This window comes from Mastigoproctus giganteus, chromosome 6 (genome assembly GCF_048544385.1).
Source record: "Mastigoproctus giganteus isolate SK-2022 chromosome 6, ASM4854438v1, whole genome shotgun sequence".
Taxonomy (NCBI): Eukaryota; Metazoa; Arthropoda; class Arachnida; order Uropygi; family Thelyphonidae; genus Mastigoproctus; species Mastigoproctus giganteus.
Window position 1 is genome coordinate 208132268 of NC_143580.1, and position 27651 is coordinate 208159918.

General features: G+C 36.3%; 1 protein-coding gene across 4 annotated transcripts in view; it reads right to left on the bottom strand.

Annotated features, from left to right (window-relative positions):
- Window positions 1-1965: 1965 nt before the first annotated feature.
- The window catches only part of LOC150084912 (cyclin-dependent kinase 20-like), a 107146-nt gene continuing 81460 nt past the window's right edge, over window positions 1966-27651 (bottom strand). For 3 of the 4 annotated variants that reach the window (XM_090375639.1, XM_090375638.1, XM_090375641.1), the window contains exons 8-10: window positions 16999-17070; window positions 14144-14299; window positions 1966-2211 (exon numbers count right to left, since the gene is read on the bottom strand). In XM_090375639.1, the coding sequence (XP_090231765.1) occupies window positions 2029-2211; window positions 14144-14299; window positions 16999-17070 (411 nt within the window). In that variant the 3' untranslated portion in view covers window positions 1966-2028. The remainder of the gene's footprint in view (window positions 2212-14143; window positions 14300-16998; window positions 17071-27651) is intronic. The other variant, XM_090375642.1, reaches the window with a different exon arrangement.

Here is a 27651-nt window from a genome sequence, read left to right on the forward strand (position 1 = left end):
TCTATCCTGCAACCATCCTTTCTCAATTTAAATTTATTCTCCCCCCCCCCTTGTGTGTATAATCTGAAAAAGAGGAAGGATTCCATTGTCATTGAGCTTACTCAATCCATTCAAAGTCTTAAACACCTCAGCCAAATCTCTTCACAGGTGCCTGAATTCTAGATGATGTAATTTGCAAAATTGGACTTTCTTGATATGAGTACCCTTTTGTTCCACTCATTAATATTGTTGATGTTCTCTGCATGCATTCCAGCAGATCCACATCCTTCCTAAAATTAAATTTTCAGACTTCTATCAGTATTAAAGATGTGGGTCAACTATTTCCTTGTACACTGACATAATAATGTAATCACAAAACCCCATGAGCTATCCTAGCAGCCTGTATGTACTTCTCAGAGAATTTGTTGCCTGATGGCACAATTTCATCACCCCCAAGTCTTTTTTATTCTCCACTACCTTGATTGTGGTACCACATAGATTGTATGTTACTCTGGGTTTACTGCAATCCATTTGCAATACCTTGCATTTTTCAACGTTGAACTTCAGTTGCCACTTCTCAACCCATCTGCCTCATGTTTCTAGATTTTGTTGCAATAGAATATCCTGATTACTGCTCAAGGTAGTTCACAGTTTCAGTATTTCTTATTAAGTTGTTTGGACCTAACTACTAAATGGAACTGTTAGGTATTTCTTTTGGTCTCGGTGCTCCTTTAAAAACTTACTGAGACACTAAGGGCGCTGTGAACCAAGAAAGTTTGGAAACCTCTGACATAAAATACACAATGAAGAAATGACTGTTGCAGAAATATTTGAACAGTGTTGACTTTCTCTTTTCATCAATCAATTTCCGATAGCCGACAACAATCTTCTCTGGGCCCTGGCAAAATAAATATCGCAGAAAACCTCAAACCTTTTGTTTGAGGTTCTCTGCGATACGAAAGATTTCATCTAATTCTTTTACCATTATCTCTTCGTGGTAACATTTTCATCTGGCTCATTTAAAAATTTGAATTTTTATGCAATTGTGCATTGACTTTATTAGCAGGAGACAAACAAGTAACATGTCTTCGTCTGATGGTTGATGGAACACACCGAGGCAGGCAACAGGCAAACGTTTGTTTATTGACCGTACGACTTGCGGTAAGCTTAACGCACGATTCAAATCTTTTTCAACTATCGCATAAAAAAAAAAAAAAGATCGCATTAACTGGAAATTTGCATCATGTAAAGTGAAAAGTGGTACAATTTTTCAAATAGCATTAACTGAAAATCGCATTAAGCGAACTCACGTCATGCGAGGCCTGCCTGTACTGTTTAACATTGATTTTTCCTTCTTATAATGTTATTTATGTGAGTAATCTGTCTTGAAATAAATTTGAAATATTTTTCAAAATAAAATTATTTTTCACTGTGTCAAATTTAAGTGTTTTTTAGTTTAATTATTGAGCTTTAACATTTTTTTTTTCCCAGTAGGAAGGCTGCAAGAATTAAAAGAGAAAAATTATAATCTAAAATTTTAATAATGGTGTTATAAAAATGTGTTCTATAATTTTTTTTTGCAGTAGAACAACTGAATTCCTACATATAATTTAGTATCCCTTAACAATGGTTAGAACTGAAATTAAAGATTCACTTATTTTTCTGAAACCAGAAATAAACTACAAAATAACAGTGATATTAAATATTACATTAAAAATGCAACAACAACACAAGACAGATGTTTAAAATCTGAGCTATACTATAAAAATAAATAAATAAATAAACTATAAATCTACATTTTATAATAAAACAAATAAATATCAGAAAATATCAATAAATATATAAAAAAAAATAACAAATTTCTTCAAAATTTTTAACTACTTACATCTTTCATAATCCTATTAAAATAAATTCAAAATCACTGAAGTTTTTATGATTAAAAACTGCACTTTATTTTGTAGTATTAAAACAAATATACTTCCCATTTTCACCATCATCAAACATGCAAAGAATTGTGAAACTGCAAAATACCATACAATAACTGCCTGGCTAAGTAGGTGCATCAAGGTTCACACCACTTAAAGTAGTTATCAGCTTTTCTAGAGTTTCAGAAACATCAAATTCTGATGATGGTATGTTTGGTATCAATCCATGTTTGCTACCATTTGGCCTTGGTAATTTACATGGAGAGCATGGCAGAGGAGAAGTAAAAATATATGGGTGAACTAGTGCCTGTAATAAAAAAGACATTTATTAATAAGTTATTTTTTATTTTGAATATTTAATAATGCAGACATACAGAGTAGTTTTATACAGACTAGTATTAAGTAATTCATCTGTAATGCTACTAAATAACACTGACTCGAATCTATAAAATGCCTTTATTATGATAATATAAAATAAAATATGTGCACGCTGATTGTATAACTGTATATTAAAATATTAAAACAAAATAAAATAAATGTTGTATAATAAGAATAAAATACAATAAAATATATAAAATTAAAAGTAATAAAAGTTGTTTAAAATCGCTAGAACCTTCTCGTGCATTGGAACGGGAAACTGGACGGGCCACTCTAAACCGTTCGTCTCTTTGTAGGATAAGGGCTTCAAAGAGTGGATGAATGCGACAGTCCTTATCCCTATTACGACTGTAGTGCTCGGACAAACATATTCTTAAACTCTCCAGACATTTCCGGTTCCAAAAACCATGTGCCTTATCCATGATCACAGCTTTGTTAGCTGTAATGCCATGCCCAATTTCCCAGGCATGTCCCACTACAGCTGAACCTCCATAATTTGCAGTCTTAAGGGCTCTATTGTGTTCTCTCAGGCAATCCCACAGTCTGCGTTTCGTTTCCCCCACATAACACCCCCTACAATCAGGACACTTAATTTCATATATGACTCCACTAGTGTCATTACCTGCAATAGGATCTTTGGTTGCAGACACTACTGTGTGCAGCCTCCAACCTGGCAGCTGCACACAGCATATCTTACTCAAACGCAAAATACAGCAAATAGATTCCGAAATGCCTGGATAGTAGGGGATGTATGCGGTGGAAACAGGTGTTAAAGCATCCCTGGGTCTGTTGTTCATACCTCTTAAATACCTCTTAATGGTGCTCTGGGGGCAACCGCACATTACTAGGTCCGCTGTAACATGTTTAATCTCGTGGCCTCTCTCTCTCTTCAGACGAGGAGCAGTGGGACCCCACCCTTTCCATTAAGGCCTTAACCACACTATTTTTGTGGCAACTGGCCTGAGCTGTTTTGAAGTGTGTGTATTGGCCCCGACACACAGGTTTTCTGTAAACCTTAGTTTTCAAGTGTCGGCCTTCTCTGTATATGCACACGTCTAGGAATGGAAGGCCCCCCTGCTCAACCTACAAAATAAACCAAATATAAGGTGACCTGCTATTCAACCAATTGAGTATTTCTATTTCATGTCCTCTTTGTATAACCGTAAACGTGTCATCGATATATCTCTTCCATGTACATTGTCACCAACGTATCTCTTCCTTAATGTCCATACTGTTTTTCAGTGTGTAGCACATACTTCTTGATTAGACCGGGGTTCGAGCCCGTCACCACTAAATACGGAGGATGCGGAAAGGTCAGGGAAGGGCCACCGCATATCCTAGAGCAATATGGCCTTAGTTGATAATGCTCCTAAAAAACCAAATAACAAGCGATAACAAGCCATACTGTTTGAATTTGGCTATCTCAGTTGAAAATTAATGACACATTTTCTAGTCAGCTGTTTTATTTCTGATATTTTACTGATAAGAATTATTCTGTGTATAATAAGATAATATAAATTAAATAAAAGATTAATATGTTAACTGGAGATCGACACATATGTGCATCATGAAGTTTTTAATCTAATTGGATGAAAAACTACCCAACTTTAAGAACCAATTTCTTCTCATTTAATAGAAGAAAAACCAGACATTTTTGTTAAACAACCTTGACCAGTGACTGGCAGATTAAGTCACCCATAATAAGAAGAAAGCCTAAAAATGTTCCTGCCTACCTTAATCCGGATTGACTCAATCCCATAAGTTTTAAATTTGGTTCATGTCACAAACAAGCCAGCAGTAAAGGTATTAATTAGCCTTTGTTTTACTTATATCACCTTATTATACACAGGATCGTTCAAGGCAGTCAAATAGCAATAATAAAACACCTGAACAAAAAAAATATTTCATTACCCTTTAATCTCTAATGAGCACTATACTCCATTCAAGCAGAAAAGATTCATCCAAATTAATAGGAAAAAATATGCTCTTTGATAATGCCTTGTGTGTGTCCGTGTGCATCTATGAATGAATGAGAGAGAAGGAGGGAGAAAGAGAGAGAGATGACTATTACTAATTACAAGCTACTTTAAAATGTACCAATGGTCTCAGAAAGTTTTTAAATTCTGTACAGTGGGATCAACTGACGATGTTACCAACAGTAAATTCTAAGTGGGAAGCATTCAAGGAATTAATTGTGGATGCTACTAAAAGCTACCAAAAGTTTCATACCTATTAAGAAATATTATTCAAGGTTTAGGCCTAAATGGTTATCTAATGAACTAATGAGACTCGTAACAGAGAAGTAAAATGCATGGGATGCATATAAATTATCAAGCGAATATGGCAGATGTAAGCCTATATCTGCCATATTCCTATGGCAGATATAAGCTAGTCTGTAATCAGGTCACAAAGGAGGTTAGGCAGGTGAAAGAAGATTAGGAGAAATCCTTGGCAAAAGATGCTAAGAAAAACAGCAAGGATTTCTTTACTTGTATAAACTCTAAAAGGAAGGGGATGAATCTGATTGGTCCAATTGACATCGATGGTTCGACTGTTGATGATCCTGCTCAGATAGCAAACAAACTGAATGAGTATTTTGCATCTACATTCACACATGAGGAATTATTAAGGTTTGAAGATGGCAGAAGGTTATCAAATTGTAGCAGGATACTTAATGATTTTGTAATAACTGAGAGCAAAGTGGAGGAGAAATTGTTGAAGTTAAACTGGATAGATCCCATCCACCTGGGGTGGATGGGATCTATCCAGTTATATTAAAGGAGCCGGCAAAGCAACTAAGCAAACCCTTAGCCATAATTATGAGAGCATCCTTGGACTCGGGGGAGGTCCCCACGGACTGGAGATGTGCAAATGTATCCCCAATTCACAAAATGTGTCACTGGTTAAAGATGCATTGCAGGATCATCTAGACAAGACTGCAGCAATAATTCAGACACAGCATCGGTTTGTTAAGGGAAAGTCTTGTCTGACAAATTTGATAGGATATTATGTTGTGGTTATAAAGGAACTGGATGCAAAAAATAATTTTAATATCATATATTTGGATTTCAGGAAAGCTTTTGACAATGTTGCGCATGGAAGACTATTGTACAAATTGGAGCAGAATGGTATTAAAGGTAAGTTGCTACAATGGATAAAAGGATGGTTAAGTGGGAGAAGACAGAGGGTGGTAATCAATGGGTGCTGCTCTTTGTGGACTAATGTTATTAGTGGAGTCCCAGAGGGTTCGGTGTTGGGTCCACTGTTGTTTTGTATATTTATCAACGATATTGATGAAGGTATATCAGGCTTAATGTCGAAGTTTGCAGATGATACAAAGGTTGGCAGGGTTGTTAATGACAGTAATGGCAGTTTGCTACTGCAACAGGATCTAGATAATTTGGGCAGATGGGCTAAGAAGTGGCAACTGAAGTTTAACCTTGACAAATGCAAAGTACTGCATATGGATAGAAGTAACCCCGGAGAAACGTACCAACTGTGTGGTACACTTAAGGTGGTAGAAAATGAAAAAGACCTGGGAGTAATTGTGCAGTCAGATATGAAGTTTTCTGAGCAATGCAGACAGGCTGCCAGGGCAGGTCATGGGGTTTTGTCCATGATATATAGGAATTTTGCTAGCAGGGAAAAGGAGGTGATTGTCCCTCTGTATAAGGCAATGGTCAGGCCACGCCTTGAGTACTACGTACAGGTCTGGAGCCCTCATTTTTGGAAGGATGTAGATTTATTTGAGCGTGTACAGAGAAGGGCAACAAGATTGGTGAGGGGAATGAAGGGATCCTCTTACCAAGAGAGGCTTAAGTTCTGCAAATTGCAGTGGCTGGAGACTAGGCACCTGCGCAGTGATCTGATTGAGGCGTATAAGGCCTTGAATGGGTTGAGCATGCTGAATTCTGATGGGAGCCTTCCACTTGTTCAGATTACGAACCTAAGGGGGCATAAATTCAAATTAAGAAAGGACAGACGTAGAATAGATGTGCGGAAATTTTCTTTTAGCCAGCGGGTGGTTAATTGCTGGAACAAACTTCCATCTGTCGTTGTGGAAGTTGATAGGTTGAATAAATTTAAGGAGGAACTGGAGAGGCATTTGGAGGGAATGGTGTGTTTTTTTTTTTTTTTTTTTCGGCTGATGCTGCATAAGCTCATACACTTGCTTTCTTGCATCAGATGCCGCCACTACTACTAATGTCTGGAGCAACACAAAATTACAGCATTCTTAGACTGATAATTAATTTATGTTGTTCTAAATACAGGGTGATACACTTAAAGGAAAGATATATTTGAAACAAATCTGGATAACTAAATTTACTTTCAAATGTAATCTTATCCTACATGTGATCCCCATTACAAGAGTCTGTGTAGCGTATTTTTATAATCTTCAATTTATTTTGCAAATTTACATGGCATTCATAGATTTTCATTTAACAAAACAAAATTCCCATCTTTGACTCTCGTTATAATATCCATTTTTTATTGACTAGAAAATCACAGCCTGTTTGTTATACAGGAAATTTGCTCATAAGTAACTTAACTGTTTCCTGGCTCTGTCAAAAAATTGCTTTTCTGATAACTCACTGGCTACTTTGATATGATTCACCCAGTCAATTAATAACTTTGATACATGATTTTATTTGCTGAAGTTACTCCCAGGACTGCTTGGGAATCTCTTAATCTAACCTGACATCATAAATAAAAAAAGTTACTAGTTTCACCAACACATAACTTGTTAATTGTGAATGAATTTCCCAATTTCCTTGGACTCAGGGGAGGTACCCATGGACTGGAGATGTGCAAATGTGACCCCAATTCACAAAGGAGGATCAAAGGCTGACACAAGTAATTATAGACCTGTGAGTTTAACTTCTGTTCCGGGAAAATTAATGGAGGCACTGGTTAAAGAAGCACTGCAGGATCATCTAGACAAGACTTCAGTTATAGCTTGGACACAGCATGGTTTTGTTAATTTCCTCATGCTGTGCTATAACTGATAAAAGATATTTGGAAAAATTTAGAAAATAAAGCAGTGGAAAAAACTACATCTTTCACAAACCAATAAAATACAGTGGATTCCGGTTATTTGGGCCACTGATTAATCGGGGCAGCCGTTTGTTTGGGGCAAATCTTAAAAAACAGATCCCAATCAAGAAAATAGCCAGGGTTTACTTCGCTTAATTGGGACAACATGCCGTTTTATCGGGGCAGGAGACTGCAGCACTGGAAATTACTCTACGATTGTCTCCAACCAAACCACCTGGTTCGGTCGGATTTCTGGAGGTCACAACCATAAAAAAATAAAAACAATTAGCAGACACCTGTTTATTGGGCTTTTCTGTTAGTGGAATCTATCATAAACGGATAGTAAACTCGATCTTATTGAATTTGCGATAATACAGACAGCTGGGATTCTGTGGGTTATTATGGTGAAATTTGTTTAAACCTCCATGGAATCTTCAATCATATAAAAAAATTAATTTTCAGAATCTTCTCTTCCTATTTTTAAAGCTTCGTAACTCATTACTCCATTCTCACTTGCACATATCGTGTTACTTGCAATTTGTGTGTGCCGTGTTCTTTGTTATTGATTGCTTATCTTTTTACTGTTTTAAATTTTAACCCCCACCCACAAATGTCAACTAATTAGTATGTACATATTATAGTACGTATTAATTATTCCGATTATCACGTATATTCTTCCGAGTTTCACGTATCGTTTAATTTTTTAATTGGTAAGGTAATAAAGGGTAAATTTGTGCTTAATAAATCTTTACTTTGATAGCCTGTGGACAATATTCCTCCTATCTTCGCTAATTAGGACCGCTGTTTAATAGAATTAAAATTCAATTCACAAACGTGATCACAATGACCTGCACTTACTACACATCATATAGTGAACAGTACTTTACTATGGAGTGTCCATTGTAATGTGATTTGATTGTACAGGGAACCAATTGTAAAGCGGACGTCCATTGTATCGCGAAACTTCGGATAATTGGGGCAGCCGCTTAATCGGGCCAAAATGTACTAGTCCCTATGTGTCCCAAATAACCGGAATCGACTGTACAACGAAATAGCATACTAGTTTCCCATCTCACCTTAGCTGCAATGTCCAGGCTTAACTGCCCATGCGTAGCATTAGATGCATTTTATATATGTAGAGAGAGAGAGAGAGAGAGATAATTCCTATAGAATCCAAGTTCCCCGTTCAGTTTATGATAACTTATATGTATTCGAATTATGAAAACAGGTAATTTTATCACAGCAATAATTATGTGCCTTTTACATCAGTGTTTGCAAACCTTTTTTGCAGATACAGACCACTTTTTTATTTGAAGTGGAAACTATGGATAACTTTTTATATTTGAGGGAGAGACCATGGACCACAAAAATATTAAACTATAGTGTGCATGCAATATATTAATAACTATATTTTAAACACAATGATATGTACTTATATATAATATATGTAGTATACATTATGTTGTTATTAGCATACTGAATCTCCAATCACTATTAACATTAGGCACAAAATGGCTGCTGTAGCCCTTGTGCCATTAAACCCTAATGATGACGACAACAACAATGGGATAAAAAATCTGTTTTATTGTCAAGTCCTGAACCACTTTCATAAGTTACACATACCACACCTGGATCAAAGAACACTAATTGGGAAACACTGTTTTACATTGCTATAAAAAGATTGAAAACACAATGTGCAAATAGACAAAACTCAAATCGTTTTTTGTTATGAAGCTTAAAACTCCAAACTTTAACTAAGACAAACTTTAATCTATGACTTCAAACATTAACAACCTTGTTAACCCTTGCAGATGATACAAAGGTTAACACAGTGGTTAATGACAAGAATCAAGGGATGTTACTGCAATGGGACCTAGAAAAATTAGGCATATGGACTGAGAAGTGGGGATTAAAGTTTAACAGTGATAAATACAAGGTACTGCATACAGGCAACAGTAATACTGGCAGTAATCCTGAAAGTAGGAAAGAACAAAATGATCTATAGGTAACTGTAGTCTGACATAAAGTAGTGCAGACTGGCTGCTAGGGTAGCTCATGCGGTTCTGTCAATTACATACAAAAATTTTGCCAGCAAGAAGAAGGAGGTGTTTATCCCATTATATGCAGCAATAGTTATGTTACATCTCGAGTACTGTATACAGGCAGGTCTGGAAGCTCATCTTATGAAGAATGTGGAACTGTTGGAATGGATGCAGAAAAAAGCAACAAATTTAGTCAATGATACACAGGGGTATACCTACCATAAAGGACTTCGGCATTTTTACTCTTTCTCAGACAACATGCATAAAGGAATATAAACTGAAGAAGGATGGCTGCAGGATAGAGGTCAGAATATTTGCTTTCAGACAAACAGTAATTGATTGTTGGAATAAACTTCTAGCTAGTGTTGTAGAAGTGGATAATTCAAATAAATTTAAAGAAGCATTAGATAAATTATTAGACATGATGGACAGATGATGTGAGCATATTTTTTTTTTGTATGATGCTGTATAAGCTTGCTTCCTTGCATAATTTGCCACTATTATAACTCGTAATACTAACTCCTTTTATGAAGATGTCACAAATCCTGAAATTTCCATCCATTCAAATGTTCCAAAAATCTTATTACACAGTTTTGTGATTGGTTTTTGCAATATAGGCAGAAAAGTTGGATGTCAGTTCAATATTGCTAAGTATAATATATTTTAAATTTATACAAAATAAGTTACATATTTATGCAAATGAATTACAAGAAAATTTCACTGGTTATAAATAGTTAATGGTATCTGATAAGAAGAGAGAATAAATAAACCACAGAGAAATTAGAGTCTCTCTTTCTGAAGTCAACTGCAATAATATTTAATTCAATATGATACATCGGTAATTTTATCATAATAGGCTTGCATTCGAGATAAAATATAAAATTTAATAAATACAATCAAACACAGTTACATCAACATTAAGGGAATCATGATATTCTTAATGCTAGTTTAAGTAACACCATAAAAATGCTCCCAAGCAGAGGGTAACTAACTGCATATATTTGCTGACCATATGTGCAGGTGACACTAGACATACAATGACATATATATATCTCAGACTAAGTTGAGCTTAATGTGGTACATGCATAGGTCATATTCAACCAGTCGAGAAATATTCCAAAGTTTGTTATTATCTCTCTCTCTCTCCAGTTAGAAATATATAATTATCTATACTTTTGAGTCTCTGGAATCTTAAAATAAAAATAATTTTAATGAACATACTTATCAAAACAGATATTGGATAATTGAGACTTATACATGCTAGAAAATAAATGGTAGGGTCAATTAAAATTTTGAGTTTGGCATTTGAAATTATTGCATTATCCCATGTCATACATCAAACAGTATGGCACACCATAGCATTAATTAATCTTACAATGTGTTTTTCTGTAGGTAATCAACTGCATGACCTCATAAATTAAAGCATATCAGATTCCATTACCATTCAAACAAGACTGGCATGCTGTTTATGGAGTTTTTGGAGAAAGGCATCAACAGAAGATAACTGCATGTCAGATTCCATAACTTTCTACACAGAATCAGCATACTGTTATAGTTTTGAGTGCAGAGGGTGGCCAGCTGGAACATATTCATCCTGTAATGAATTCCTTCTAGCTAACAGCCATGGAATAGGATGGGAGATATTGGAGCATCCCCTTTCATTCTGGATCTCCCTCTTGTAATTTTTGTATCTTTGGGTTTCTGTAAAAGGCAATGAAAGAATGGCAATTCCAAGGTGAATGAGAAGAAGCAAATTGTCTCAGATTACTTTCATCAGCAAATGATGGGATTCTACAAGTATAAGAATGATATTAGCATTAGTAGAGGCATATGATGCAAGAAAGAAAGCTTATGCAGCATCAGCTAAAAAAAAAAAACTTCCACTTCACCCCTCCCCGTTCGTTCGAAATACCTGTCCAGCTGAGCCTTAAATTTATTTAGGCTATCAACTTCCACAACAAGGGATGGAAGTCTGTTCCATCAATCAACTACCCGCTGGCTAAAGGCAAATTTCCACACATCTATCCTACATCTGTCTTTCCTCAATTTGAATTTATGCCCTCTCAGGTGATTATTCTGAGCAAGAGGAAGAATCCCGTCACCATTGAGCATGCTCACACCATTCAAGGCTTTATACACCTCTATCAGATCACCAAGCCGGTGCCTAGTCTCCAGACACTGTAATTCACAAAACTTATACAAGGGAATAATCACCTCCTTATCCCTGCTAGAAAAATCCCTGTATATCATTGGCAAGACACCATGAGCTACTCTTGCAGCCTGTCTGCACTGCTCAGAGATTTTCATATCTGCCTGCACAATTACCCCCAGGTCCTTTTCATTCTCTACCACTGTCAGTGTAGTACCACAGAGTTAATACGTTGCTCTGGGGTTGCCACCTCTCAGCCCATCTGCTCAACCTTTCCAGATCCTGTTGCAGCAGCATAGCGTCAGTAGTGTCCTTAACAACCCTGCCGACCTTTGTATCATCTGCAAACTTGGACATTAAGCTTGATATACCATCATTAATATTATTTATAAATACAGAAAACAATAATGGACCCAACACTGAACCCTGAGAGACTCCACTAATAACATTAGTCCACAATGAGCAGTGTCCATTGATTACTCTCTGTCTTCTCCCCCTCAACCACCCCTTTATCCATAGCAGCAATTTTCCTCCAATGCCACACTGCTCCAATTTGTGCAGCAGTCTTCCATGTGCAACAGTATCAAAAGCCTTTCTAAGATCCAAGTATATAATATCAAAGTTATTCCCTGCATCCAGCTCTTTTGTGACTGCATCATAGTATCCAATCAAATTGGTCAGGCAAGACTTCTCCTTATTTCATATCCAAGCTGTGTCCAAGCTATAACTGAAGTCTTGTCTAGATGATCCTGCAGTGCTTCTTTAACCAGTACCTCCATTAATTTTCCTGGAACAGAAGTTAAACTCTCAGGTCTATAATTACTTGTGTCAGCCTTTGATCCTCCTTTGTGAATTGGGATCACATTTGCACATCTCCAGTCTATGGGTACCTCCCCTGAGTCCAAGGAAGCTCTCATAATTATGGCTAAGGGTTTGCTTACTTCCTTTGCTGCCTCCTTTAATATAACTGGATAGATCCCATCCTCTCCAGGTGCCTTTCTTGTGTTTATCTTTAACAATTTCTCCTCCACTTTACTCTCAGTTATTAAAAGATTATCTAGCTTACTGCCAGAGTTGAATACACCTCTGGCATTCCCCCTCGCTGAACAACTCCTCATGTGTGAATGTCGATGCAAAATATTCATTTATTTTGTTAGGTACCTGAGCAGGATCATCAACAGTTGAACCATCGATATCAAGTGGACCAATCTGATCCATCCCCTTCCTTCCAGAGTTTACATAAGTAAAGAACTCTTTGCTGTTTTTCTTTGCATCCTTTGCCAAAGATTTCTCATAATCTGCCTTTGCCTGCCTAACCTCCTTTGTGACTTGTTACAGACTAGCTTATATCTATCATAGGCTTCTGTGTCACGTGTTAATTTATATTTATCCCATGCATTTTTCTTCTTTGCCATGTGTCTCATTAGTTCATCTCACATCCATTTAGGCCTAAACCTTGAACAATATTTCTTAGTTGGTATGTAAAGCCTAGTAGCTTCCAAGATAAGCTCTTTGAAGAGAAGTTCTTCCCATTTTGAATTTGCTGTTGGTAACATCATCAGTTGGTCCCACTGTTTAGAATTTAAATACTGTCTCAGACCATCATAATCGCCTTTACGAAAGCAATAACCCTTCCCTTTACCTCTGATGGTAGTTACCTCTTTGAGTAAATCCCACTTCAGCACACTGTGATCACTGCCACCTAGTGGTTCCTTTATCTGCAGATTCTTAATGCATGAAGAATCACTACTGATAATCAAATCAAGTATATTATTCCCTCTAGTTGCGTCCCGAACATGCTGATGTAGAAAACAATCATCCAATAAATCCACAAAAGCCTTGCTAGTGTGTGAGTGACCAACCCACAAATTCCAGTCAATATCTGGGAAATTAAAATCCCCCATTATAAGACTCTCTGATTTACTGGCCCACTCTATTTCCCTGTACATTTTCTTATTATACTCATCAGAGTCATTAGGCCTATAGCACACTCCTACTCTCAATTTTGATCTCCCAATGCTTGTCACACCAAACTGACTCGACACTGCACTGTCCAGCAATGTCAACTGGCTTCACTTCCTTGGATTTTATGTGTTTCTTAACTAATAACCCCTCCTCCTTTCCTATCCTGTCTATCCTTTCTGTAGACGTTGTACTCCTTATATCTTATCTTATGAAACAATGGAATGAATGTGTTAACATTTAGGGATATTTTATGTGATTACTTTATAATCACAAGCAGACACTCTCAAACAGTTTCTACTGAAGCTTCTTCATATGTGAATATTATATTTGTAATATGACATAAGAAAGAGTACACTGAAAATGAATATTATTTATTAATACTCAATTTATAAATAACATTATTTATGATAAAAATATATTGTACTTATTTCTATAATTAACATTTTAAGGCGCCTCCATAGCCAGGTGGGCAGGAGCAGCAGTGCGTAGTACACGCTTCTTGATGAGACCAGGGTTCGAGCCCATGACCACCAAATATGGAGGATGTAGAAAGGTCAGGGAATGACCACCGCATATCCCCGGAGCAATATGGCCTTAGTTCCTAATTCTCCTAAAAAAAAAAAAAAACAAATAACAAACCAATAAATTAACATTTTAATAATTTAACCCACCTCATTAGCTCGGATACGTTTATCTGATGAATACTTCAAAAAATTACTTAGTAAGTCAAGAGCTTTCTCAGAGGCATCTGGTACTAGTACAGTAAATGGTGTTGGGTCATAATGTGGAAACGAAATTTTTTTGTAGTCTGGTAGCTTAGTCATGCCCTATAATGAAACAATAAATTAATATACCATACAAAAAAGCCTAAATCTTATCTTTTATTATTTAATGTTTTTTTTTTTAAGCAATAAGTAATTACATGTTCATTTAATTTTTTTTTTTTTTTTTTTTGGTAGTTGTTGGCGCATCGGCTTCTGTGGCCATAATGCACCTCCCAAGGTTTTTGCAGTACTTTGATCCAAGCCCGAGGCGGAATTCGAACCCGCGACCTTTGGGTTGCCAGGCAGGTACTTTACCCACCAGGCTAGCCCGGTCGGCTTTAATTTTGTAATTACTGAAATTTAGTACAGTGAAACCTTCCTTAATGGACGCCTCTTACTGTGGACATTCAGGCTTGTCATGGCCAGAAGTACTAAAAATTACCTGCTGTACGACTTTCCAAAACAGAAAATAATAATGATGTGGACACTTTAATAGGTATCCTTTTGGCATTTTCAGCCTCCCCAGATGGGACACTTTCAAGAGTAATTGACATACACATATGCATTTTTGTTGGTCAGTAGGCATTTGCAATGAAGGCAAGTGAAGGTCAAAGTCATTACTGTAATATTAGTTAGACTTATGATGACCATGTATTACTACAGAGCAGAATGCACAATATGTTCTTAATATACTCACCACTTCTGGTAAAGAATGTTTACAAATTTATTTGAGTTGTTCAATGCAGTTCCACTGCCGCACATCACTTAGCAAGGCAATAAAAACTGAGAGATGCTATTTCCAGAAATAAAAAATAAAAAAAAAAGTACTGTAGCAAGTCTGTATGCAGGATTCAGTTTGTGGTATGTACACACATACAAAAAAAAACTTACTAACAGACTGCATAGATAATTTTGACCAGTAGACCATGAAAATTTTCTGCATCCACAAATACTGAGTATTCACAACCCTCCTTTATGAAACTTAAGCATTGTTGTGTGAATACAACATTTCAAACAGAAGTCATGATAAGTGGAGAATTGTCACCTTGCATAAATATGGCACAGATAGAGAGCTGGAATGACAAAGTTAGCAATCAGTATTTACAGATTGTGTTTAGGGGATCTCTTGAAATAAAGAATGGCCAATGAAGAATTACATGGATAATAATAAAGAATTTATCATACAAACTTTGGACCATGGCATAAAACAGGAGAAAACAACAAGCACTGTTGGTTCCATAAATCCACATCATATAATGACCTTATATGGGTGCAGTAACGCTTACTGAGAAATGGAATGTATTTTGTCCAATTCTGTAGTAAGTACAGTAGCTCTGCTCATAAAATATTCCATGATTATCCACTATCAACTTCCTCTAAGAAACCACAGTACAAAATCACCTGAATTTTCAGAAGTTGCTTACACATGATCAATATTATATGGATAATAATAAAGAATTTATCATACAAACTTTGGACCATGCATACAACAGGAGAAAACAATATACACAGTGGGTTCCTTGTGTATTTACCAATGTATCATCTTCTATCGCCATAGAAATATTCTCTACCTCACATTTGGGCAGTGTTGGATTAAGGTATGTACTAGCAGGGCCCTTGCCAGGGCTCTGTTCTTTAATGGGTGCCAAAAACAGAAGAATCTTGAAAAAATAAAATAATAAAATAAATATATATATATATATCCTTAGTAAAAGGGCACCGAAATATCTTTCTGCTCAGGGTACCTTGGTCCTGCATTCAGGAATAGATTTTTATCATGTTTCTATCCGTCCCACTACTATCAAAGCTGTTTCTTTTAATTTCAGTTTTGTGTTACTACTTGCATACACTGAACCTTGCCTTAATCTATTCATCCAGAAGCACATGGTTTTTTAATGACACTATGAATAACACTGGTGATGACATTATGAATTGCACATATGTTGTGTCAATCATAGTGTCATCACAGCACATGGCTCATTTTCATAAACCTGACCACATATGTGCTTGAACATATGAAATTAAATAATTTTTTACACATAATTCTTATCTGCATTATCTACACATTATGCCTTTCAAATAATACAAGTACAGTGTGTGCTTTTTATCAATTAACTTTCTCTGCAAATATGTCAAAATGGGAGAGGTTTAATTATAACCATCCTGTATACAGTTAGATTATAATTAAAATAGTTAGGAATTTGAAAGTTAATTAACATGTTTGCTGCCTTTATTCACATAAGCATAAAATGGCACTACAGGTGATGTGCCACAATGCACATCTGAGTTCAAAATGCATCCAATGCTATAATGCATAAGAGCAGTCATTCTTAAGCGGTCAACCATTAAGTGCCAGAAACGTAAAGGAGCATGAAATTAACAACTAGTCAGTATTGGAACACTGAATGCTTTGCAGTAATGCTTGGCTTTTGTTTATAGACTTTGACACAGTTTTATTTGTTCTCTATTACTGTTGATGTTTTATAAACTTTTTATAAAATTTTAATATTTGTTCTGATTTACAGCTCAGCACAAAAGTAAGTGTTCATTTTTAGCAATGAATTGCAAACTTATAATTTTTAACCATTATGTATGAATTTTTGGAATGCTGGGGATGTCAAAATGTTTTTTTAACGTTCCAAAAATTACCGCACATTGAATGAGTTCTCTCACATTTGGGTGACAATGAATATGTTAATAGGAAAAATTTCTTAAATATAATAAATATGGGTAACGTCGGTAACAAAAATCAAAATGCATACTGGCCATGTTTCTTCTGTGGGTGTCCCTAAAGCTCGAAGTACAAGGCATAGTTGCTCTATATCATTTTCACCCTAAAAAACAGGAATTTTATATCTCTAAATTTATTTGAAATATTTCAAACAGATATTCTTTTACAGTTTACTGATATAACTGGAACAAACCAGTTAATTTCTGAAACTTTAAACAGCTGATTAAGAGTGATATTTCTCTTTAATTATATTTAAATTAATATAGAACTTCAGAAACTGAAAATGAAATACATAAGAAACATATACTTCTCAGAACACACCATCCATATTAAAATTAGAGCACTGAATTTTCAACTTTTAACTAATTTTACCAATTTTTAATCTCCCAACTTAATTTTAAACAAGTTAGATAATGTACATAATATGTTATGTTTAAGGTTTGATTTTTATATCTTAAATTAATTGGATTTTTTATTTTTTTTGATTAACAGAAGTGAAAAGCAAATAACTAATTATCTTGTTACTAATTATAATTAAATACGGTAATAATATTTAACAGTAATTGTTTTCTCTCACTGTATGTACATAGAGCGTATGTACATAGAGCGTATGTACTCAGAGAATTTCATGTTGTTATGTTGTTATTTGTTATTTGGTTTTTAGGAGCATTAGCAACTAAGGCCATATTGCTCCGGGATTTGCGGTGGTCATTCCCTGACCTTTCCACATTCTCCATATTTGGTGGTGACGGGCTCGAACCACAGTCTAATCGAAAAGCGTGTGCTACACACTGCTGCTCCTGCCCACCTGGCTACGGAGGCGCCAGAATTTCATGTCTGACTACACAATTAAACCCAGGACTTTTTCATTCTCTACTAACCTGAGTGTAGTACAGTTCATAAGCTACTCTGAGGTTACTGCTACTCATGTGCAATACTGCCATTTCCCAGCCCATTGACCCAATTTTCCTAGATCTTGTTGCACTAGCTCATCCTGTTGACTGGCATTAACTACCCTGCCAATGTTTGTATCACTGCAAACTTAAACATTAGGCCTGCTATACCTTCAGCAATATCACTGACAAATATTGAAAATAACAATGGACTCAGCACTGAATGCTGGGAACTACACTAACAACATTAGTCCATGAAAAGCAGTGTCCATTGATAACCACTCTGCCTTCTTTCTCTTAACCATTCATTTATCCATAACTTGCTCTTAATGCCACATTGGTCCAGTCGGTACAGCAATGTTTTATGTGTAACAGTATCAAAAGCACTCCTGAAATTCAAGTATAATACTGTCAAAATTATTTTTTGCATCTAGTTCCTTGGTCACTGCATCATAGTAACCTATCAAATTGGTTAGACATGACCACCCCTTAACCAATGGATGCTGTGATTGCAGTATAATTGTATACCTCTCCAAATGATTCTGCATTACTTCTTTAAACAATTATTCCATTATTTTCCATGGAGCAGAATTATTCATGTCGCCTTTTGATCCCCTTTTTGAATTGGGATATAATTGCACATCTCCATACCATAGAGACCTCCCCTGAATCCAATTTTTTTTTATTAAAAGGTTTTTAGGAGCATTAGCAACTAAGGCCATATTGCTTGGGATATGCGGCGGTCATTCCCTGACCTTTCCGCATCCTCCGTATTTGGTGGTCACGGGCTCAAACCCCGGTCTAATCAAGAAGCGTGTGCTACACACTGCCACTCCTGCCCACCTGGCTACGGAGGCGCCTCCTGAATCCAAGGATGCTCTCATAGGCAAACAAACACTTATGGCTAAGTGTTTGTTTGCCTCCTTTAATATAATTGGATAGATTCCATCCACCTCAGGTGTCTTTTTTAAGTCCATCCTCAACAATTTCTCCTCCACTTTCCTTTCAGTTATCACACAGTCATTTAGCTCCTCGTTAGAGTTTGATAAACTTTTGGCATCCTCTTCCCTAAAGAATTCCTCATGTGTAAATGCATACAAAATACCTATTCAATTTGTCTGCAACCTGAGCAGGGTCGTCGACAGTTAACCCATAGAATCAAGTGGCCCAATATGATTCAACCCTTCCTTCTACTGCTAATATAAGCATAGAAGTCTTTGTTGTTTTTCTTTGCCACAGACTTCTCCCAATCTGCCTGAGCTTCCCTAATCTCCTTTGTGCCTTCATTACAGACTAATTTATATCTATCACAGGTTTCTGTATCACCTGATAATTTATATGCATCCCATACACTTTTCTTCTCTGCCACATATTTCAGTAGTTCATTTTATATCCATTTAATACTAACCTTGGATAGTATTTCTTTGTGATATGAAAAGGCTAGCAGCTTCTTTGATTACTTCCCTGAATACATTCCATTTAGAATTTGCTGTTGGTAACATCATCATATGATCCAACTGCACACAATTTAAATACTGTCTGAGCCTCTGTAGTCACCCTTACGAAAGAAAAAGCCTTTTCCTTTATCCTTGACAGCAGCTATTCTTTAATTAAATTCCACATTACTACACTATTATCGCTGCCACCCAGTGGGTCTTTTACCTGCAGATTCTTAATGCATGAAGGGTCACTGCTGATAACCAGATCAAGAATATCGTTCCCTCTTGTTGCTTCTCTAACATGCTGCTGTAGAAAACAGTCATCCAAGGAATCTATAAGTCTTGCTAGTGTGTGTGTGGGACCAATCCACAAATTCCAATAAACATCTGGAAAATTAAAATCCCCCATTATGAGACATTCTAACTTGCTGGCCCACTCTATTTCCTTGTATAGCTGTTTGGTATACTAATCATAGGCATTAGGCCTATAACACACTCATACTCTCAATTTTGCTTTCCCAGTGGTTTTATAGCACAAAACTGACTTAATGTTGCATTCATCACCAAAGTCAACTGGATACACTGCCTTAGAATTAATACTCTTATTAACAAGAGCATAAACCCTCCACCTCTCCTACCCTGTCTGTCTTTCCTGTACACGTTGGACTCCCTATATTCAAATTCAGCATCACTTATATCTGAGTGACACTATGAATAACTCAAGACATAAGTGATTCCTAAAATGAATCCACTATTCCTAAAATGTACACATTTGATGACTAAATCAATACTTGAAATTCATCAAATTAATTTAAAATGCTACCAGAATTAGTGTACATGCACATGTTCTCACTCTTAGTTACCTTAACACAGCCCATGTATTCATTTGTTCGATGATGACCCACAGCAGGGCCTGAAATCCCAGACACCTTACTTTTCAGGCTGCTAAATGAGGCGCCTCCGTAGCCAGGTGGGAAGGAGCAGCAGTGCGTAGCACACGCTTCTTGATTAGACCGGGGTTCGAGCCCGTCACCACCAAATACGGAGGATGCGGAAAGGTCAGGGAATGACCACTGCATATCCCGGAGTAATATGGCCTTAGTTGCTAATGCTCCTAAAAACCAAATAACAAACAAACAAACAGCTGCTAAATGTCCCAATAGCAGTAATGCAAGAATCACTTTCACTTCTGCCTGCAGCTCTAGTTAAACTGTCTGTGTATTAGTCTGTGTATTACCCCAAGCCAGCAGTTTTCTAACTCACCTACCACTGCCTCAATAGCATCAGCAAATATTCTTGCACCCCTTCTATTCAATTGTATCTCATCCCTGTAAAAGCAGTCTCTCCTGTTAATAAGCACAGACCACGCTGAGAAAAATTCCACACCATGAGTCTTGCACATTCTCTCCAGGATCAAATTGATTGACATGGCTCCCAACGTACACTCCCTCCTATTGCATCTGGGCAGAATTGCAGACACTTTTAAATTCAATCCTAACTCATGGCTTTTTGCCAAAATTTCCCTATACTTGTTAAGTAAGTCCTCAGATCTCCTACGCTTAATATCATTAGTGCCAATAATATCACCTTTTGTGCCCTGAAAAACATATCTGCTCTACAATATCATCTACTTTTTCCCCCTGGCAGATATACCCTGGTCTTATCTCGCCTAAACAAAAATAACGTATTTTCCGTTTCTCTGACAATAGAGTTACCAATGATAACTAGCTCCTGTGGAACCAGTACATTCTTCTTTGAAGATTGTTGCTGTGTTGACTGATGCACAAGAATGAACTCTGGCATTGACTTGTGCAGCTGAGAGCTTGATGGGCCCCATTTTAACTCTTTCAAGGGCATCTACCCTATTTTTCAAACTCTTATAAATGCCCATCAGACCACTGAGTTAGTACTTAATTTCTTCACACTCTCTGCACCTAGCACATACAAATACATCTTCCTTGGCTGGATCATGTCCTGTTCCAGAAAGGACTGCAAGCATTTCATAAGTTGCACATTTTTTAGGCTGTGATGCATTGAAGAATTGCCCCCTATGGTTTGAGCCACAGCACAGCAAAATTGCTCCCTATGGTTCGAGCCACAGCACAGCAGAATTGCCCTCTCCTTCCAGCCACAGCACTCCAGCTACTTTGTGACTATTGCTTTGCTGCTCTAATCTATGGCATGATTTCTGTTTAAATACAATTTAATTGAATAACAAAGAAAATTAATAAGATTAATAAATTTAATTGCTTAATTGACAATACTTCACTAAGCTAATAGATTCCTAAATGCAGTTATACGTATTATGCTATCAAGTTTTACATTATACCTCACCTCACACTATCAAGTTCAAGGTATATGTTAGGTGCCTCCGTAGCCAGGTGGGAAGGAGCAGCAGTGCGTAGCACACGCTTCTTGATTAGACCGGGGTTCGAGCCCATCACCACCAAATACGGAAGATGCGGAAAGGTCAGGGAATGACCACCGCATATCCCGGAGCAATATGGCCTTAGTTGCTAATGCTCCTAAAAACCAAATAACAAACAAACAAGGTATATGTTATGCTATACCATGACAATTGCAGTATTAAATTAGTTATATCCTTGCTAAAAAGTAAAAAAAAATTATGTATACTGAACATGCATGGTAGATAGTTTTATGTGAAACATCCTTGGTTTGGAAGGATGTTTAGATAAATTTTATTGGTACAGTAAGTAGCAGGCTCATGCCTGCTACTTACTCTACCAAATAAACATTAGTGACTGCATTAATGTCATTTAGGAAGTGACATAATTTGCATCATTTCCATGTCACATTTTCATGACAAATTCGGTAGAGTAAGTAGTGGGCACGAGGCTGCTACTTACTCTACCGAATCAACATTAGTCAAATGGTAGCTGCATAAAGGATGATTGCAACAATACAAGTTATGATAATTCGCCTCTGGTGGAAGCTGCAGATGACGTCACTTCTGCATCGCATTTTCGTGACTGATCAGATATACTTGGTTAGGTTGCCTCAAGGATGTTTCGCAACAAAAATTCCTTAGCTAAATACAAAAAAGATATATGCCCAAAAAGTGATTAGAACCTTCGAACTACTTATTTATCACAATTTAAACCCAACTATTCCTCTGCACTACTCGTTACAGCCTTCGATATTTGTGCCAAAACACCATACAATAGCAGTATGAATAGTAAGTCATAACTTACAAAATCACTAGTTAAATTTAAAAATATGCTAATGAACATGCCTAAGACTATTTAAACACAATTTGTAAAACACAATTTAATATGTTAATTAATCAAAAAGACAGTAAAAATTTCCAAGAGATTCAAATTGATGAAGAATGGTTGCAGGACAGAGATGAAGTTTGCCTTTAATCAATAGGCAATTAATTGTTGGAACAAGCTTCCATCTGGTGTTGTTGAAGTGGGTAGTTTGAATAAATTCAAGGAAGAACTAGACAAACAATTAGAGAGGAGAGACAGGTGACATGGGAAGTTCTTTTTTCTTTTGGTGATGCTTTATAAGCTTGCTCTCTTTCATCGTTTTACCACTACAGGTTGCTTTACATAAACAACTCCTACACTTAATGAACCTAAAAATTCATGTAAAATTCAAAAAACAAAGTTATAGTGAAGTAATTAATATTTGGTAATTAAATAAGATTGTGAAAATGTACAGAAAATGAATAATGAGAAACAAATTCATCCAAATCACTTCCACATACTGTATCAATCAATTATTTACATTGTGTTTAAAGTGAATGTGTCAGTATATAAGTACCTTCCATTTTGTTCCCATGTTTTGAGTTTTTCTGTACTCCATGTTTTTTATTTTTTTTTTCTATGTGTTATTTCTCTGTTTATTCTATTAAATCTACTTTTTTTGAAAATATAACACTAAACAGAAAATTTGAAGACAGAAAAACCCTATCTTCCAGATCTATCACCCAGCCTCCAGAGCTGTAGTAATGTGTTAATGCTATTGCCTAAAAGTTTAAGCAATAGCATTAAACTAGATAAAAAAAACCCAAATGATATTAGGTAAACAAAAAAAAAAGCCCACAAAAGATATTTTATGTGAAAACAAATTTGACGAAAATGTGAATATGAAATGACATATATTACGTCACTTCCTAAATGACATCAATGTGGCCACTAACGTTGGTTTGCTAGAGTAAGTAGAGGATGTGAGCCCACTACTTACCAGTGGAAGGTGAAAGATGTCATTACCAATTCCAGCCTGTTTGAACTACTTATCAAACCAATTCTCTTTCCAAATGTTGGTAGAACCATTACCCATGTTTTCTCATTCCATTTCTTCGTTTGATTTTCTATTATGCTGTCACTTGATAGGTATATAAGTTACAACAACAACTGAGGCGCCTCCGTAGCCAGGTGGGAAGGAGAAGCAGTGCATAGCACATGCTTCTTGATTAGACCGGGGTTCGAGCCCGGTCTAATGAAATGAATTGAAATGAATTATAAAAATAAATTGCACACATTACGGTATCTTCATTAACTAATGTCTCCTTTTCCATAAAATGAAGAGCTTCTGCTCGCTCATCAGGGATATCCAAACTATCTTGTTCTTAGTTTGTATAAATTTTTTTGCAATTTAGACCAACTGATTTTGTTTGCACTTAGAGTTAAGAACGTAGGTTTACCCAATTGTCTGATCATTGCAAACAGATCTCTTTTACGTTTTGTCCAGTAATAAGTTGAATTAAGAATCGATTTCAAAAACACTAAATTCTTTTCAATGCAGTTATTGATGTATTCTCAAGATTGGATTTGTTCTTTGGTGAGCTTAGTGTCTTTTCTGATGAATTTAAAAGCAACTGTTAACGAATATCAAGTTCTTAATCTCATTATTTCCATGGCCATATAAAGATGATAAGGTGTCGCAAGTGCTGATCTGAACGACGAAGTTCACTCGATGCCATCATAAATGGTGTAAATTTTAAATTATCTGTAAACTCTCAATACTGATCAAGGTAAATTCTAGGAAAGGACGATTCTTCGGCATATTCATCAAAAAGAAACCTTGTGGAACATATCGTTCACAAGCAGCTATTCATAAATATTTGTCATCGCTACATAAAAGTTTGTTGTTGAGCGACTAAACTTTCTTCAATAAGTATAGCTTCACTCATTTCATCATGTTTAGGAGCCTCATTGTGTTCCATGTCTTCATGGAAGAATGCGCCTACACGTTAACGCAATAATCATCATCTATTCTCTGAGGCAACTAATCAATCATCAAATTAACATTTACAGGAACATTTATAATTTGGCCCAAAATTCCGTATCGGCTGAAACCATGTCTTAGTCTTCTAATTTGCATGAATGGTATATGAGGAGAAATGAGCCCCACTATCACTAAATCCAATTGAGGCAGATGAGGTGAAATGGCAGGATAAACTAAACCGTTGTTCTTCGAAAATATTGGAATGGAGATGCTCGACAAGTATTACAAGCCTTCATAGTCATAACGACTATGAAGTCTGCAGTTGAAATTCTAGAAGTAACGGGCTCCAAATATATTTTTCAGAGTTTAATAAAATTTATTTTTTTTGAGAAACAAATTTTATTTCTCAGAGAAATAAAATCTTGAGAAGCAGGTTTTATTAAACTCCGCATTTTTTTTATGTTCTCTATGTTTTTGAACTCGTTCTTTTGTCAACATGGGAGGCTTTTTCAGTGGCTTTAAAGCTTTTATTCTTGCATACTTTTCTTGATTTCGCTCAGCTGGAGTTTTAACCATCTTTGAAATAAAGAAGCACTGCAGGATCATCTATACAGGACTTCAGTTATGGCTCGGACACAGCATGGTTTTGTTAAGGGAAAGCCTTGCCTGACCAATTTGATTGGATACTATAATGTGGTCACAAAGGAACTGGATGCATGGAATAACTTTGATATCATATATTTAGATCTTACAAAGGCTTTTGATACTGTTGCACATGGAAGACTGCTGAACAAATTGGAGCAGCGTGGCACTGGAGGCAAATTGCTTCTATAGGTAAAGGGACGTTTGGGTGGGAGAAGACAGAGAGTGGTAATCAATGGACACTGCTCATCGTGGACTAATGTTATTACTGGAGTCCCTCAGGGTTCAATGTTGGGTCCATTGCTGTTTTCTTTATTTATAAATGATATTGATGATGGTATATCAAGCTTAATGTCCAAGTTTGCATACGATACGAAGGTTGGCAGGGTTGTTAAGGACACTAATGACAGTATGCTGCTGCTACAGGATCTAGAAAAGTTGAGCAGATGGGCTGAGAGGTGGCAAATGAAGTTTAACATTGACAAATGTAAAGTACTACATATGGGAAGCAGTAACCCCAGAGTGACGTATCAACTCTGTGGTACTACACTGATAGTGGTAGAGAACGAAAAGGACCCGGGGGGTAATTGTGCAGGCATATATGAAGTTTTCTGAGAAATGCAGACAGTCTGCAAGGGTAGCTCATAGTGTCTTGTCAATGATGTACAGGAATAAGGAGGTGATTATCACCTTGTATAAGGCAATGGTCAGGCCACACTTTGAGTATTGTATACAGGTCTGGAGGCCTCATTTTAAGAAGGATGTAGAGCTGTTGGAATAAGTACAGAGAAGGGCAAGATTAATGAATGGAACAAGGGGTTGCTCTTACAAAGAAAGGCTTAAATTTTGCAAATTATAGTGTCTGGAGACCAGGCACATGCGAGGTGATCTGACTGAGGTGTATAAAGTCTTGAATGGTTTGAGCATGCTCAATGCTGATGGGATTCTTCCTCTTGCTCAGAATAGTCACCTGAGAGGGCATAAATTCAAATTGAGGAAAGACAGATGTAGGATAGATGTGCGGAAGTTTGCCTTAGCCAGCGGGTAGTTGGTTGGTGGAACAGACTTCCATCCTTTGTTGTGGAAGTTGATAGCCTAAATAAATTTAAGGCTGAGCTGGACAGGTATTTGTAATGAACGGAGGGGTGAAATGGGAGTGGGTTGTTTTTTTTTTTTTCTTTTTTTGGCTGATGCTGCATAAGCTTGCTTTCTTGCATCATATGCCTCTGTTAATGTCTGAGGTTTACAGATGATTGAAAGGTTGGCAGGGTAATTATTAACAAGAATACTCTTATAGATTGTTAAGTGAAATCAGATTTGGTATTTTTACAATTCAATAGTTATCAAAATCCATTTGTAGACTAGTATGACGTCATAACCAAAAACTACTACAAGAAGTGATTGTTGTTTGTTCAAGTGATTGTCTTATTGTTGCGTTCTTGAATCAAAACCGTTTAAATTTTTAAATGGTTTAATCAAAACTTAGTTACTTATGCTACTTAGAAGGTTGATCTTGAGAAGCAGATTTTTATTAAAGTCTGCATATTTTTCGTTCTCTATGTTTTTGAACTTCTTAGATTTCAACATGAGAGGCTTCGAAGCTTTTATTCTTGCATAATATTACTACCCACTGCTTACTCTGGGGTGATTCCATGTCAAGTGGCGTAATTTTGAAGATGGTCCCTGCTCGACCATCTTCAATTTTGTTGAAACTTGGTGTAGATGTTTAAACAGGTTTCCAAAGAAGCTGTGCAAAAATTCAGTTCAAAATATAGTATGCTTGAGGCACCAACACCTTTTTTTGTGGAAGTCAGTTGTGTTACGCAGAGCAAATCGCAAAAAATTTTCAAAGTTTTAAGTGTTACTGTTGCACAACATTGAGAGTTAGTGCTCTGAAACTTGGTATACCTAGTTAACTTTTGGCAGAGAATGCAAAACTTTTGGTGTCCCGGCTCATAAACCTTTAGATTTTTTACAATGTGGTCTAAATCTGGCAACAAAAATTTGTCGCTACAAAGTTAAGCAAGACTTCTGAAAGTCATAATTTTGAAATAAAAACCTTTGGTATCTTCTTCTTTGGGTTCCATTTAACATCTGCATGAATTCAGCCTAACTAAATATGAGCTCTTATACTTGTTTGCTGGATGAGATATTTTCCTTCAAAGATAGACTCAAAATTTGACCTATCTTAGGGGCAAATATCTTAATGTGGGACTTCTTCAATTCTCTCATTTTTGTCACTATTGGAAACAGCAGGTTTTAAGCAACAAGAATCATGGTTTTTCAGTTTTGTATCTTGCTACTTAAGACCTAAAAAATGTCCTTAAACATTTCATATTTTCCACATAATATTTGCAAACTTATTTGATGGTGAAGTTTCACATCTCAATAAGGACAGAACTACTGCATTTCCAAGAGTGAAATTTTCTGCAATTACTCTGCCCTATGGTTTAAGGAGAAACAACATATTGTCAATGCACAAAAAGATCTGTGTTTTTTTACGATGGGGGTGCA